Source organism: Aedes albopictus, chromosome 2 (genome assembly GCF_035046485.1).
Source record: "Aedes albopictus strain Foshan chromosome 2, AalbF5, whole genome shotgun sequence".
NCBI lineage: Eukaryota > Metazoa > Arthropoda > Insecta > Diptera > Culicidae > Aedes > Aedes albopictus.
In genome coordinates this window covers 331,874,711-331,890,859 of record NC_085137.1, presented here as the reverse complement: position 1 = coordinate 331,890,859, position 16,149 = coordinate 331,874,711, and the positions used below count along the sequence as shown (strand labels likewise).

Here is a 16,149-nt window from a genome sequence, read left to right as displayed (position 1 = left end):
ACCCAACTTTTTATTATTGTAAATAGTAGCTCTATCTTTCCTCTTTTCAACAACAATTCGTTTTGAGGTGGTTTTTGAAGAAACTTTCGAATTATAAGTGAGCAACCATTTGACCAAAATTGAGGGGTCTGCAAAAAATGTTGTGGCTCTAACTAACGGGGGGTCCATCAATTTGAGTAACCAAATACATTTTCCTTACTTTTTTAGCGAGGGCTTTCAAAAAATCGGCACCTTAAACATTTTTGAAGACAAGGTGTAAATAGTGGGCCGGTCTCAGCGAGAGTTACCCTTTATGATAATATTTACTTCGAGGCACATCAATTAGCTTGAAAAGGTAAGGTTTTATTGAACGCCTTAAGGTAGTCGTTGAAGGCCGGAAATTCGGAAAAAACACTCGGTCAGATATTTGATCGGATGTTTCTGTTAAAAACCTTGTAAAATTTAATCAAAATGCATGGAAAAATTACCATAAAAAGGGGAACTTCTGACGACTACAATGCTTTGGTCGAACGGAAATTAGGTACTTGAGCGATTCCGTTTAAGGTGCATAACTGCATACCTAGCTTTAGCAACAGCAACCACGTGATAAGCTGGCTGTTCTTTTGCTAACTGTTGCAACATGCGACCTGTTGCTTCCGTTCCGTAGCAACAACCCACGTGGTACGATGCATCATGGATGCCACCTGTAGGATTGTTTTTGTTGTTGGACACCAGCATGATTAAGCACATGCTCATTACCATGGATACCGTTGCCACAAACTTACGAATTTGACAGAGTTGTAAATAAACTATGAAAAATCGATAATTTTCCACACTTAATAGATTTTGTAAGACGGAATAAAAATTGCTAACGAAAAATGCAGTTGAAATTCATGAAAACCGTGGTTGAAGCGCAGGTAAGTCACCCAAAATTTGATGACTGAGCGGGATAAAGGTTTACGCTTGCTTTGTTTCGACCTAGGATTACCTGTACCGCGTGGCAGGGCTTGCTTGGTCGCCGAACAACCAGAAGCTTGCGGTGGCCACTGCTGATCGCATGATTTTGCTATTTGACGAAAACGGTGATCGACGAGACAAGTTTTCAACCAAACCGGGGGATCCGAATGCTGGAAAAAGCTCGTACGTGATCAGAGGGATTGCATTCAGCCCGGACTCCAGCAGGTTGGCTGTGGCGCAGAGCGATAACATCGTTTACGTGTACAAATTGGGCGAGTCGTGGAATGAGAAGAAGGTTATTTGTAACAAGTTTCCGCAGGGTGGCGCTGTTACGTGTATTACCTGGTTGTCCGGTGGAATGATCATTGCCGGATTGGAGGACGGTAAAGTTCGTTCTCTTCATTGTAAGAACAACAAATCTAAAACTCTGTATGGAGCTGAGAGTTTTGTGGTGTCCCTTGCTCCGAATGCTAGAGGTACGGGGCTTCTATCCGGACATGATGATGGTTCAGTTATCAAATTCTACATTATTGAGGAGCCTGGTGAATCATCTGGGAGAATACTGCAGCATCCTGTAGCTCCAGTTTCGTTGGCCTGGCCTCAAAGTGGCATTCTAGTAGGAGGATGTGACAAAAAGATTTGTTTCTATGACACCATCGGTCGATTAGCTCGTACGTTTGACTACACAAGAGATGATACGGAGCGCGAGTTTACAATAGCTGCTTCAAGCCCTAACGGGCAGGCCGTAGCGGTTGGCAGTTTTGATAGAATTCGGATTTTTTCATGGAGTCCAAGGCAGAATACATGGACTGAGTCACTGTGCAAAAGCATTCCTAACCTATACACCGTGACAGCAATTGCGTGGAGGAAAGATGGCTCCCGGTTGACGGTCGGCTCTCTTTGTGGAGCAGTACTGGCCTATGAATCGGTTCTACGTCGAACAATCTGGCAGGACAAATTTGAATTAACCTTTGTTGCTCCAAGCCAAGTTTTGCTCAAATCACTTCATGAACCCTCTAATACCATGATCGTTGAATCTCAGTTGGGCTTAGAGATCGACGACGTCCGTATAATGGGCAAAGATAACTATCTGGTAGGACGTACCGAGGACTCGCTAATTCTATGTGATCTGATACGTTCGTTAACGAGCGAGATTCCCTGGATTGCAACCGGTCGACATGAGAGATTCTATTTCGAAAACCCTACTGTTGCATTGATCTTCAATGCTGGAGAACTTTCGTTGGTCGAGTACGGAGAAAACTATATTCTCGGATCAGTACGCACAGAGTTCGTAAACCCTCATGTTATCTCAGTTCGTCTCAATGAACGTGGAAACTCATCTAATAATAAAAAGCTCGCATATTTGCTCGATATGAAGACGGTTTGTGTGGTGGATTTAATCCTACAGTCCACGATCACCCAGATTACCCATGACTCAAAAATTGACTGGTTAGAATTGAGTGAAACTGGCCATAAGCTACTGTTTAGAGACAAGAAAATGCGTCTCCTACTAGTAGACATCATCAGCGGAAAAAAGCAGACTCTTCTAGCAAAGGTAGCATTTGTTCAGTGGGTTCCTTCAAGTGACGTAGCCGTAGCGCAGAGTGACTCCAACCTAGCGGTGTGGTACAACATAGATCTACCGGAACACGTCACGATCCTCCCCGTTCGAGGAGACGTATTCGACGTCATTCGGGAAGACGGTAAAACGGAAGTTCATACCAGGGAAGGTGCTTCCGAGCATGTCTACAACCTAGACGAGGGCCTGGTCGAGTTTGGAACAGCCGTCAATGATAGTGATTTTGGCCGAGCTATCTTCTACTTGGAATCACTGGGAGACAAACCGGCTGCCAAAGCCATGTGGCACAACTTGGCTAATATAGCGCTTGCCCAGCAAAACCTGCGCGTTGCTCAAAGATGTTTTGCCGCGCTGGAAAATGCTTCAAAGACGTTCTACATCGGGGAAATGATCAAGATTTCGGAGAAGTACGAGGAAACTACTGGGAATCCAGGTATGACTTGTCCGGAGGTAAGAGCACGAATGGCGTTGCTTGGTGGAGATTTGAGGTAAGTTTCGGGGACACTAAAAATTCGGCCTTTCAATGGATATTCTGTATTTCAGGTCTGCAGAACGTATCTACATTGAACAAGGCGACATTGAAGCTGCACTGGATATGTACAAAAAGCTGCGGAGATGGGATGATGTTATCAAACTGGCGGAACGTCGAGGATATCATGGTTTGAATGAGTTGAAGGAGCAACAAATGGAGTTTCTGCTGAATACAAATCAAGAGGAAAAGGCAGGCGAAGTGCTGGAGGAACGCGGCGAGAAAGATAAAGCTATGACGCTGTACATGAAAGCGAACAAGCCGGTGAAGGCGGCTAAGCTAGCTCTTAAAACGCCTCATCTTTTATCGAATGAGAGCATCGTATCGCGAGTATCCGCCTCACTGGTCAAAGCTGAGTTGTTCGAGCTTGCGGCAGAGCTTGCATACAGGACCGGACAAGAAGAGAGTGCTATAGCACTGTACAGAAAAGGAGGAGCTTATGCTCGGGCAATCGACCTTGCCCGCTTCGTATCCCCTGATGAAGTCACTAGTTTGGAGGAGGAATGGGGTGACTGGTTAGTATCGAAGCGTCAGCTTGATGCTTCTATCAGTCACTACATAGAGGCTGGCAGTACGGTCAAAGCCCTAGAGGCAGCGGTCGGTGCCAAGCAGTGGCGTAAAGCAGTACAAATTGCCAAGGTCGTTGATGATCCGGAAGAGATTCGAAAGTATGCCGTCGAGCTAGCAGAACATCTCTGCTTGATTGGAGATGTGAAAACTGCTGAAGATTTGCTGATCAGAGCCGAAATGTACAAGGAAGCAATTAATCTTTTGAATAAACACGGTCAATGGGAGAAGGCGTACGATATAGCGGAGAAGTATATCAATACTGACGAGGTGAAGGATTTATTTATAGATTTAGCGAAAGGTTTGGAATCGGAAGGAAAGTACCGCGATGCTGAAAAGGTTCTTATAACTATCAGCGAGCCAGATATTGCTATCAACATGTACAAAGAGCTAGAGTTGTACGATTCCATGATTCGTTTGGTTGAGAGATACCACAAGAACCTTTTGGAGCAAACCCATTCTTCACTAGCTCGTCAACTAGAAGGCAAGGGTCGCTTCAAGAATGCTGAAGTTCACTTTTTGGCCGCTGGTGACTGGAAGGCTGCAGTCCACATGTACTGCAGTGCAAACAAGTGGGAAGAAGCTCATCGTGTAGCCAAGCAGAAGGGTGGCGAAGGAGCATCTAATCAGGTTGCGTTCATGTGGGCGAAATCCCTTCCTATCGAGGGAGCTGCGCGTCTACTCACCAAGATGAATCTAATAGATAATTCGATTTCATACGCCTGTGAGGCAGGTCAGTTTGACTTTGCATTGGATTTGTGTAAGGCCAGTGGAAAACCCCCGGATGACGTGCATTACAAGATTGCCATGGCTTTGGAAGATGATGGAAAGTTTACGGAAGCTGAAGCGGAATTTCTTCTGGCTAATAAACCTAAGGAAGCGATTATGATGCATACTCACGGCGGTGATTGGAAATCCGCTCTACGTGTAGCTGAAAAATATCTCCCTGAAGCGGTCAAAGAAGTACTTCTCAGTCAGGCTGCTTCTGCTTTGGAATCAAGAAACTATCCGGAATATGAGTCACTGATGATTAGAGCTGACAGACCTGATCTGATTTTGGAACATTACAAAGAATACAACATGTTGAACGAAGCGCTGAGAATCGCTAAGGAATATGTTCCATCTGCTTTAGCAGAAGTTCAGAAGCTCTACAATAAAGCGAACCGTGGAAGCGCTTCCAATGATTCCAGATATCTTCTCCAAAAAGCATCGGAGTATGCCAGAGCAGAGGAGTTCAAAAAAGCTACGGAATGTTTGTTGCAGATCAACGATGGGAACGCTGATGAGGCAACCGTCGGAAGAGCTTTGCTCCGAGCGGCAGAGATTTGTAATCAATTTCTGGAAGGACCCGATGCGGCTGAGATCGCACGAGAGCTTGGACCGCGCTTGATTGAAATCAATCAAATTGGACCAGCTGCACAATTGTATCTAGCTGCTGAGCTTCCCCGTGAGGCAGTTGATGTTTTCATCAAAACTGATAATTGGAATAAAGCACGTCGACTTGCGAAAGAAATTGATCCGCAGTTGGTTGCCTATGTGGAAGCGCAACAGAAGTCTAAATTGAGAAACCAGGGCAACGTGGAACAACTGGCGGATATTGACATCATGGGAGCTCTGGACCTTCTTGCCGAACAAGGTCAATGGACGCGTTGCATCGAAAAAGCCAAACAACACAGCGTTCCTGTTTTGCAGAAGTATTTGGCTCAATACGCAGCTCAACTGATCCGTGATGGTGATTGCGTAGCTGCTCTGAATCTCTACCTGGAACATGGTGTTCCACCCGTTGCACAGAATTTTAATATCTACAACAGAATCGCTATGGAATGTTTCGCCCTGCGTGAACCCGATGGTATCCAAATTTGGAAGAACCTCCGCAACTTTCTGCTAAACTTGGTCCAGGCTTTACGTGGCTCCGATCAGGCTGAGGCGGACGTAGTCGACCGTTTCGAGCAGTTGCTGACGATATCGCACTACTACTGTACCCGAGCAGCATGTCGTCAAGCACCCGCTTTGCAGTCGATTGCTGTGAAAATCTCCGTAGCAATGCTCCGCCACACCGACATCATTCCATGCGACAAGGGATACTACGAAGCCGGAATGGATCTTCGCGGGATGGGTCGCGAGTCCGAAGCGTTCGTAATTCTCAACCATTATCTGGACGTGTGCGAAGCGATCGAAGAAGGTTCTGGCAACCTGGTCGACCACTCTGACCTCTCGTGCACGGATTTCCCCAGTTCGGTTCCCATACCGGCTGAATTGCACCTGAAGAATGAACTTGGTTTGCACGAGGAAATCCGTGAATGGGTGTTGGCCGTCAGTATGGACCAGAAGGTCGATCAGGTACTGCCGACCGATGATCGGAATCTGTTCGAGTCCAGTTTGGGAATTTCGGACCAGGCATGCTTGGTAAGTGGTTATCCGGTAATGGGACGCCAACCGGTCGTATTCCAACGAACGCATCGACTGGCCAACAGAGACGCCTGGAGTAAACTAACGGTTGCAGCCAGAATGGCACCACAGACGGACATTCCAAATGTGATCGAGTTCATCGAGAAATGGTGTGGTCCAGCTAATTTTCTCTCCGGATAAATCCGAAGTTAGCACAAACATGTGTTGCACAGTGTTATTGTAGGTTTGGATTAATAAACGCACGATTTGCACCTTAATAGAAAATATTTTTTTTAGAGAAACTTCATAAGGGGCTGTCCATAAACCACGTGGTCATTTTTTTGGGACTTTTCAACACCCTCCCCCCCGGTTGGTCATTAGTCCATACAATTTTTTTTATTTGTCCATACAAAATGGTCATTGGCCGAAACCACCCCCCTAATGACCACGTGGTTTATGGACAGCCCCATAATTCCGCCATACAACAAATTCAAGCTGCCCAGATGCATATCATGCATTATTGGCAGATCCCTGCTATGTTTGGTGAAAGGCAGCTAAATAGAAAATATGATATTGCGCATTTCCCACCCCACTGGACCCCTTTCGCAGTCAGTATAAGTGCGGGATCGTGAATAAAACTGCGATTTAGCATCGAATTCGAATCGTTTCGGTGTCTTCTGCGCACTTATTCAGCACCTTGTAATGCATAAGTGCGCAGAAGACACCGACACGATTCGATGCTTAATCGCAGTTTTATTCACAATCACGCACTATACTAACTGCGAAAGGGGTCCAGTGGGGTGGGAAGTTCGCAATATTATCGCTTATTTGGTCGATTAAATTTCCAGCGATATTGCCTTATTCTAATTTTATCTAGAATTTCTTAAACATTTTTGCCTGAGATTTCTTCAATGTGGCTTCTCCAGGAGTACCATCTACGATTCCGTTGTACGTTCTACCAGGGATATCTCAAGGAGATCCAACTGGGGTTACTTATGAATTTCAAATGGTCTTTGTTCAGGACTTGCACTTGTAATTCCTCCAGGAGTTCTACCTATGATTTCTCAGGCTCAACCTGTTATTCATGCTGGAGTTATATTGAAAATTCCTTCAAGGGTATAACCTGGTATTTCTTAAATGGTTCCAACTTGTTTTTCTCCGGATACATCACCTGCAACCCGAGCAAAGTCTGATAGCAAAATGAATTTTGATGTTGTGATATTACAAATTTTGATAACTCAGGTTGACGTCGTTTTGATCGTTTTAACGATTAAAACATCAAAAATTAGAGCAGAAAAATATTCTGTGACAGCAAATTTAAAACAATTCCTGCTATTGATGATAGCAAATTGATAACTGTTTTTGTTATCAATGCAAGAAAAATTTAAAACCGTTAAATGTAGAGTTTTTCGGTTGATCAAATCATAAATCCAATAATATAATCGCTCTAATGGTATATCCCTAGAATTACTTTACATATATGTATACTATAGTTTAATAAAAGATTTAAAACTATTCTAACACTAAATATATAAATTAATTTAAAATGACTAAAAACAAAATTTGAAATCAAATTTAGTAAAGATAACCTGATATCAAAATGTGATATCAATTTGTTTCTGAATACAAATCACGTTTTCAATTTGCTGTAATTTTGTTGTAGGACTTTGCTCGGGAATTCCTTCAGGAGTTATACCTGTGATTCCTCCAAGAGTTCCATCTGAGATTACTCTTACAATTTCTCTTGGAGTTCTCCTGTGATTTCTCGAAGAGTTCGATCTGAAATAATTACAGGGGTACCTTCAAGTTCCTACTAGTAATCCTACATTATGTAGAGGATTTCTAGTTCCTACAATTCTGCACACCTTCTAAATGATCCTATAACAGTTCCCCGAATACCATTACCCCGAATACCACTTCCCCGAAAACCAATACCCCGAAAGCTATTACCCCGAATAGACCGTTACCCCGAATGACACATTACCCCGAAAACCATTTCCCCGAATGACACTTACCCCGAATGCTATTTCTCTGCAAAATGATTCTTTTAATTCGTACCGTCTACCCCCACTTGGGTTTAACGACACCTCATGCAAACCAACGGGGTTCATTTTTTAATTTGAACTTCTAGTAACCCTGTGGGCATCGAAAAACACACTGATGGCAACCCTATTTGGTGTTTTGTTTTGATTCTGCGTTCCGTTTCACCCCGCTCCATGAGCAGAATGACGTTTGAACCATTTTTAGTTTGAATGATGTGCAGATTAGAGGGGGTCAAATTAAAAAGTGTTCAGATTAGATGGGGTCAAACCAAAGGGGGTAGACGGTAATACTTTTTCCCCAGAATTTTTGATGTGCAGGAATAGTTTTCACCTAGTATATGCAACAGGCACTGCACTAATAACACTAGTTTACAAAATAAAATGAAAGTCGTGAACTTCTGTCAACGACCAAAATTTTTGAAGCATAATTTAGTACTGATTTCGAAACTAAGCTTCAACATTTTTTAAGTAGAACAGTTTTTGAGTTTAGCTTAATATCGAGTTTTACAACTTTTTAAAATATAAAATATTTTAATAAAATTCTAATATCGTGCGTTTTGTTCAACCAATTTTAAATCTTTATCCATAAATTAAAAGCTGAATATAATACCATTCGAACATCTGAATGCAGGTTAAGGTGAAGATATGACGAAGCCACACCTTAAATTTTCAAGAGCACAGATCTGGAGAACCAAATGACGGTTTGCTCTGAAAAGTTGATCGATTGGCCACCACCAGCGGGTAAATAAACGATCAAATTTTCAGCGCAAACAGACATACGGTTCGCCAGATCTGTGCTCTTGAATATTTGAGGTGTGGCTTCGTCATATCTTCACCTTAAGCGTCAGATTGATGAAATTCAAGATATTGGCGAGTTTTGGGGACGATCTCCTTAAATTTTAGCAAAATTTCCAAAAATATATAAAGAAATTTATTTTTTTCAATGAGAAGAAAACAATTTAAAAATTCTTTCTCAACGTTTATTTCACATGTCATATGTAGGCAAATTACAGTAAAAAATTCAGCTCAATCGGAGCATTGATAACGGAGAATGAGATATGTGAAGTGAGCGACTTTGCTTAAAAATAGAACAAAAATCGATTTCGAATCATCAACCTTGTATGGAAAGTCGATAAAATTTTTGCTCTACTGTAATTTTTTTCCTTTGCGTTTTCGAACTCAGGACATGATTCTACATCAAAAATGATCATCAGCTTACCGAGTTCAAAAATGCTGTAAACTAGTGTAATGAATGCAAATAGTATGAAACTTAATATCAGATTTTTTTTTCTTTTGTTCAACTGCTATTCTTTCGAGTCTGGGAATGATAAGGGAGTAAAGAAATAGTTCATTAAGAATAAATAGAAAAAGCAGTACTGTGAAATGATCAGGCGAGTTATAGAGTACTGCTCCTCTATCACCTCTATTTAATTGGCTTCTTTAGCGGTGTTGGGATAATTCCATATTCTGAATCTGCATGCCAAACTGAGCCGAAATCCAAATTTTTATGAATTTTGGTGGCCGGGAACCTATTTAAAAATCAGTGTGAAGTTTATATGGGAGCGATTTTCCGAATCACCCCTCGTCACATTTTGTACTGCGCGGAGCTGTCAAGCAGTTGCCCAGCTGTCAAAGGTGATTTCAAAAAAATTCTTTGTAATTAATTTTAGGTATCAAAATAAAGTTCTAAAAATCTGGAAAAAAATCATAGTGGCTCAGAAAAAGGTGCTCTTTCGTATAAAATCATAAAATCAATAATTTATTCTAAATTTAAAAACCCAATTTAAACTGTCTATGACAGTTCCACTTTGTTCCATGGACTGTGTACAACTTGCCCTAAAACTGATGAGCTAAACAATTAATCACTGTAACAATATAAGACGAAAGAACAACCTACGATAAAAGAAGGGAAAATCTTCATTGAATGCATTTGCTCCACATCATAATCTCATTATTAATGCCTAAGTCTAGAAAGAACAGCCGATGCACAAAAGCACAACACAATTGGAAAATATGTTTTCGAGGTAATCATATATTCGGGGAAATGGGCCATTCGGAGTAATGGCATTCGGAGTGTTGGAATTCGGGGTACTGTTATAGGACCTTCTAAATAGTTATTAGTGCAACGTGGTTCAAAGTCTACGGTCCATACAAATTTAAAAAAAATGTATTGACGAAAGTCTACGGTGGAGAAGGGAGGGGGTCCGAGATGACCAAAAATGAGTCTACGTAGTTTATGAACAGCGACTCATTATATACCTGCCCAAGTAACATTTTTAAGTCAAATAGACTAGAAGAGATTCCTATCGCCAAATCCGTAAAGGCTCATGATCATGCTTAGGGTGACGGGTTCGATTCCCGGTCGGTTCAGGATCTTTTCCTAATGAAGCAGGCTTTGTCCCAGTTGGGACATTACGCCAAGAAGAGGAATAAGGTTCTTAAAACGATCATAAAACCAACATTAACGGTATAAGGTTTTATGACGGTACTCAAAACCTCTACACTGCCGTTCTACGCATAGTTGTCCCATGTCATATGGGATTCCCATATAACATGGAACAATTGCGCGTAGAATGGCAGTACAGGACTTATCATCAAATTGTTATTTGGATATTCATATCTGTTTTTCAAGAAAAGTTTCCTCTAATTGAACTGCGTTTGGGACAATCCTTGCGTTTCTCAAGTTAATCAATTATCAATGTAATATCCCCGAAGTATGTATTTCCTAGAAGCTCTGAAATTATTTTTAAAAGTGTCGAAGGAGAATTCGTTTTCTGACGCAATTTTTAAATACATTTTAGTTAATATTTATTTTAAAAACTAATAGGAAACTTGCAGCACTTCCTGGGATCCTGGGATACGCTACTGGATAATCGTAAAGAAGATTCTAAATAGAAATTTCAAATGAAATTTTCAGAAATTCACGGAGGAACTTCTTGAAATATTCCTGAAGGTATTTCTGAACTAATTTCCGATGGAACTCGTGCAAAGGATGAAGGAATTCTTGAAGAATTTTTTGAAGAAACTTTTGGAACAATTGTCGTATGAACTTCTGGAGTAATTTCACAAGGAATCCTCGTGAAATTTTCGTAGGAACTCCCAAATGTAATTTTTGGAGACATTTCTTGAGCAATTTTTGTATGAACACCTTAAAGAACTACCGCTTAAACTTCTTAAAAATTAGCCCTCCTGCATTCCTGCAGTAATTCTCGGAGGATTTTCTGGAGGAACCCCTGAAGGTATTTGTGGTGGAACTATCGAAAGCATTTCCTTGAACAATCCTCGAGCAACTTCTAAAGTTTTAAGATGAACGCCTAAAAAAGTTTTTGAGGGGTTATGGGAGCAACTCTTGAAAGCGTTCTCGGAAGAACATTCCTGAAGTAATTCTTAGAAAAACTCCTGAATAAATTTCAGAAGACACTTCCCGAGTAACTCAAACGTCCCAAATGAGATTATGTGGCTCTTGTATTACTGAATTCAGTCATAAAGGTGTTACATTTACTGTTGTAGGACGTGGTGGCTACCGTAATCTGGGGGGAAATTAATCATTGTTTATTCGATGTTCTCAATAAAATCAATCACAATGCGCATGATTCCAAACACTATGCTATGTCTATGATGATACCAAACACTTTTTTTAAGACGTGCACCGGAGAGATCTCCATCAAGCTCTGATAACGAAATTCTTAAAGAAATTATAACATATTGTAAACATATTCGAAAGGCCAAATTTGAAAGCTTTGAATCCGGGGTGAAGTTGATCAACCAAAGACATTACTTTCTAAGATTCGAAAATTATTGAACAAACTAAATTTAATTATGCTGAATCTGGAAAAAGGTTTTTTTCATCTGTTGTATATAATGGGTTAATATGTAATAAAATAAAGTTAATTATAAAATAAACCACATAAAACGCCTAAAAGTAGACAATTTGCTTGAAAATTGTCTGATTTTTGCAAAAAATATTATTTTTCAAACAAATGTGATATGCCACCTCAATGTTAATTCAAAGTGAAGTTTACTATGCCTACCTTGCTTGGTTGATTATAATGAGAGACGATATTTTGAAAGATAATCTCCCAAGTAACAATCAGCATGCCTTGAAGGTTTATTCATGTTTTATCCTGGTTTTATACGAGCATGTAAAAAAGCTAGTTTTTCTATATGAGCTTTATGTGGTAGTTTTTTACTTTCCACCTGTGGCATTCCATAAAACTATCATACGACTTCCGCTATAAACATCTTCAGGTAAAGACTAACAAGTAGTCATGGATTGGTTTTATCACTTATTATATACCATTTCAATAAAACTTCCATTTGCAATTGTTGTCGGAGAGATTGTTTTTGTAAACAAATACACAAAACTGTGAGGCAATGCATAAAACCAACAAAAGATTTCGTGGCCGTAACATAAACCAAAAAATGCTGTGATAAAACCGCTTGTTCTGTCATGAGCTCAGATATGACCACCTCAGGAGGGTTAGTCCTATTGGAGGAATCATCAGGAACACAGAGTTTTATCAGAAAACTATGTCGCCTAGCCGAGATAATTTATGTAAATACAGAAAAATCACTACTAAATATTATGATTTAAGTACAGCTTGAGATCAAACTTAACGATTCAACACGTTTCCGCCATGCGTATTTTCAGAAAAAATACGATACGATACGATACGATACGATAAAACCCGAAATCCTAAGCCGGTTTGCATACGAAAGTCCTGTAGATCGTAATAAGACTGGGCCAACTAGCCAGAACGTGGGCTTATGGAGGCATATTAGAACTCGAGATGACTTTAAAGTCGGCATCAATGGTTTTATGTTTAGGGTTTTGGAATCGCTAAAAAACTTCGATAAAATCAAAATTGTTACTTGGGGCTTTCATCCAGCTATACCACATATTCGGAAAAATCGATATTTCAACATAAAATCTCGCAATCATTGACAATTATTACCCGAATTACCCCGCTGATCAACTTTCCCCCAGATTACGGTAATTGGGTTCTGAGATATCTTGACAAATTCTTGAAATTTCCAGAAACGTTCATATAAAAAATCTTGGAAGAAGTCGTGAAAGAATAGCGAAAATAAAAATCCCCGAGGAACTCTAGCAGGTAGGATGACTATCATGCGCGGTTAAAATGGCTTGCGAAATATTCTCGTCGGTTTGGACAGGCCTTAACCCATCTATGATTGTTCCATCCTGCGTATCCTTTGTGGGTGGTGGGGCTGGTGGCGACCGAGTAGGTGGCGGCAGTCCCTTGTCTGATATTGTTCTAGAGAAGAGCAAATAGGAAAAGTCGACGACAACAAAAACATCGTGCTCGCTTGTTTCGCTTGCCAGGAAGGGTATTTTTAGTTTGAAACGGGAGGCTGGAGTTCCGTCGGTGATTGTGGTGGGGTTCTCAGTCGTGATGGGTGAGATACAGATAAATATGTAGGGTTGTAAATATGCACAAGAGAGCTTGAGAGAGGAAACGGCGCATGTCACCTGTTGCGATATAGGTGGCATGGAAGCTGTGTCTGGCGGCGTTGGAAGTTGTAAATCTGTGCCGAAACGGATGAACGGATGAAGAAGGAAATATCTACCTGAGGTAAATGACCATGCCCGCTCTCGGGAGAAAATTCAGAGAGTGAGTGAAGTAGACGCTGAAATACTGGTTTTTGGGATAATTAGAGTTTATATCACAATTTCCTAACTGAAACTCACAGTTTCAGATTAAAAATTATTCAGTACTATGAATAACACACATTGAAGATATAATAATGGGGGCCGTTCATAAACCACGTAGACTTTGGGGGGGGGGGGGGGGTGGTCTGGCAAAAGTCTACGCTCCATACAAATTTCAAAATTTTTGTATGGACAAAAGTCTACAAGGGGGGAGGGGGGGGGGGTCTGAGATGGCCAAAATTCGGTCTACGTGGTTTATGAACAGCCCCATGATACTTTCTTGGTCACTTATGAAGAGTTCCAATAAATCATGAGCAGTCAATGAGATGTGAGAGAGAATTCTTATCAGCTCGAGTTAGTCATGCATGTATTGTATGTGCGTGTCTATATAAGCACATTGTTTGCAGTGTTGTAGTTAGGAGCGTATAATATCAAAAAGGAAGAAAAATAATGTTCTGTTTTCTGTATTTTTGACAACGTTATTGGTTTGATCAATTAAAATAAAATTAGAAATCATTCGAGAAATCGAAAGGTGGAAGCAGAATTTCGACGAGCATCTGAATGGTGTGGAGAGCGCAGTCATAGAGGACCAAGGCAGCGGGAGGAATGATTACGTCAGTACAGAAGGGAGCACAAACGAACCATCTCCCACGTTGAGGGAAGTTAAGGATGCTATCCAGCAGCTCAAGAACAATAAGTCAGTTGGAAAGGTTGGTAGTACACTAGAATGGTTTACTAGTTTCTTTAAATAGTTTCCTTGACCTGATAAAAAGTGTAAACTAACCGGTTATCGTTTTCAATAAAAATTACAATTACAATTACAAGAATGGGTCAACGTTACATGGAGAACATTTGAATTTGATCGCATAAACCCGAAACAAAGCTTTCCCAATCTGCATTAGCGTCCAAAACAACTGTGCAAAATTTGGAAGAGATTTGCTGCGTCCCCGTATTCCGCATTGCGATTGAAATTTGTGCGGAAAATAATATGGAAAACGTACTTTTTTTGCATTTTACTCATAAGCTGGAATCTTTTATTTTATACCATGTAACTAATGACGTTGAAGTATAGTCTAGGATATGCTGAAAAACTTTGCCGAAGACTGCAAAGTGATCCAACGCTTGTGAAAAAAGTTATTTGCTTGGTAACTTAGGCCAAAAATTGAGATTTTATTATTGATGTTATTCTTTAAATGTTAACTCCTCCGGGCAATTTGTACGATATAACTTTTTTCACAAGTGTCGGAGCACTTTGCGGTCTTTGGCAAAGCTTTTTATATCCTAGGCTATACTTCAACGTCATTAGTTAGATCGTTTTAGATAAAATAAATAAATTCAGGAGAAAAATGCAAAAAAGTACACAGAAAAAAATCATGAAAATTAAACAACACGTAAGTTAAGTATCGACTGAAAATTATAGCAGAAGCTACAAAATTACAGCCACTTACCGAGAGAGGATACTGTCCGCTCAGTAATCAGCCAATCATGCGTACTGTTTACTTTTTTTGAGACATATTCGCTTGAAATTTACATGCAGTAACGTAAACGAGGACAGCTACGCTCAGTCGTCTGCCTCGCTGCGGAGTCTGCTCTCTCGCTCTCTGTGGCCGAAGCGGTACAACAGTTTGTTCCTTTATGGTGGAACATGTTTATCTTTTATTGCCTTCTCTTCAGCTTGATGAGACAGCCTAGAGGGGTAAGGCGTGAACTCTCACTCGGAAGATCTGAGTTTGATTCTCGTATAAAGATTTTTTTAAGTCTCTCTGAAAAGTCGGTGCTTAATTAACACTTTTCTCTCATCAATCAGCAGTGTAATTTTAAGATCACACATAAATTTCTATCGAACACGATGGAGGTCAATTTGTTACATTCAGTTCGTCACAAATTTACAGATTTTGTTCGTACTGTGCATACAATTTTCAATCACAGTGCGAAATACGGGGACGCAACCAATCGCTCCCAAATTTTGCACAGTTGTTTTGAACGCCAAAAGGAATCGTAAAAGATTCGTTCCAAAAAATCGAATTTGTTGACCCAGTCTAATGTACACGCTTCTGAAATGCGAAGGACCAAAGCTCAAACTGAGGGAGACTGCGTCAAAAATGAAGTAGGGTGCCTGTACCAGTTATCGCACCACCTAAGAAAAACTATTTCTACAAAAATAAGAAGAAGACCGACGAATGTATACAATAAGTCAAATGATTGATTAGTTTTCAAACTTTACAGGAAAAATATAAAAACGGAGCCAAAACTACTTTTAGTATTTATTACGGCGTGTGCCAATGATAGGAACCCTGTACCAGTTATAGACACATTTGTTAATTTGGGTTTCACTTCACACTATTTACATGCATTTATTATGGGATTTGCCATAATTGGTACACTATGGCGAAATAGGGTGCAAGGAGGCCGAAAAGTTAAGGAAAATGATTTATTT

General features: G+C 40.5%; 1 protein-coding gene across 1 annotated transcript; it reads left to right on the top strand.

The window, feature by feature from the left end:
- The first annotated feature begins 326 nt into the window (after positions 1 to 326).
- LOC109398115 (intraflagellar transport protein 172 homolog) lies at positions 327 to 6,291 on the top strand. Its single transcript, XM_062852529.1, has 3 exons — positions 327 to 896; positions 962 to 3,003; positions 3,059 to 6,291. The coding sequence occupies exons 1-3, from the start codon at positions 858 to 860 to the stop codon at positions 6,198 to 6,200; spliced, it is 5,223 nt and encodes a 1,740-aa protein (XP_062708513.1). The 5' UTR covers positions 327 to 857; the 3' UTR covers positions 6,201 to 6,291.
- The last annotated feature ends 9,858 nt before the right edge of the window (positions 6,292 to 16,149 follow it).

Coding starts and splice junctions, on each gene's coding strand:
- LOC109398115 (XM_062852529.1), top strand. CDS start 858: ATGCAGTTGAAATTCATGAAAACCGTGGTTGAAGCGCAG. Junction 897..961: donor AAACCGTGGTTGAAGCGCAG/GTAAGTCACCCA, acceptor GTTTCGACCTAG/GATTACCTGTACCGCGTGGC. Junction 3,004..3,058: donor TTGCTTGGTGGAGATTTGAG/GTAAGTTTCGGG, acceptor TCTGTATTTCAG/GTCTGCAGAACGTATCTACA.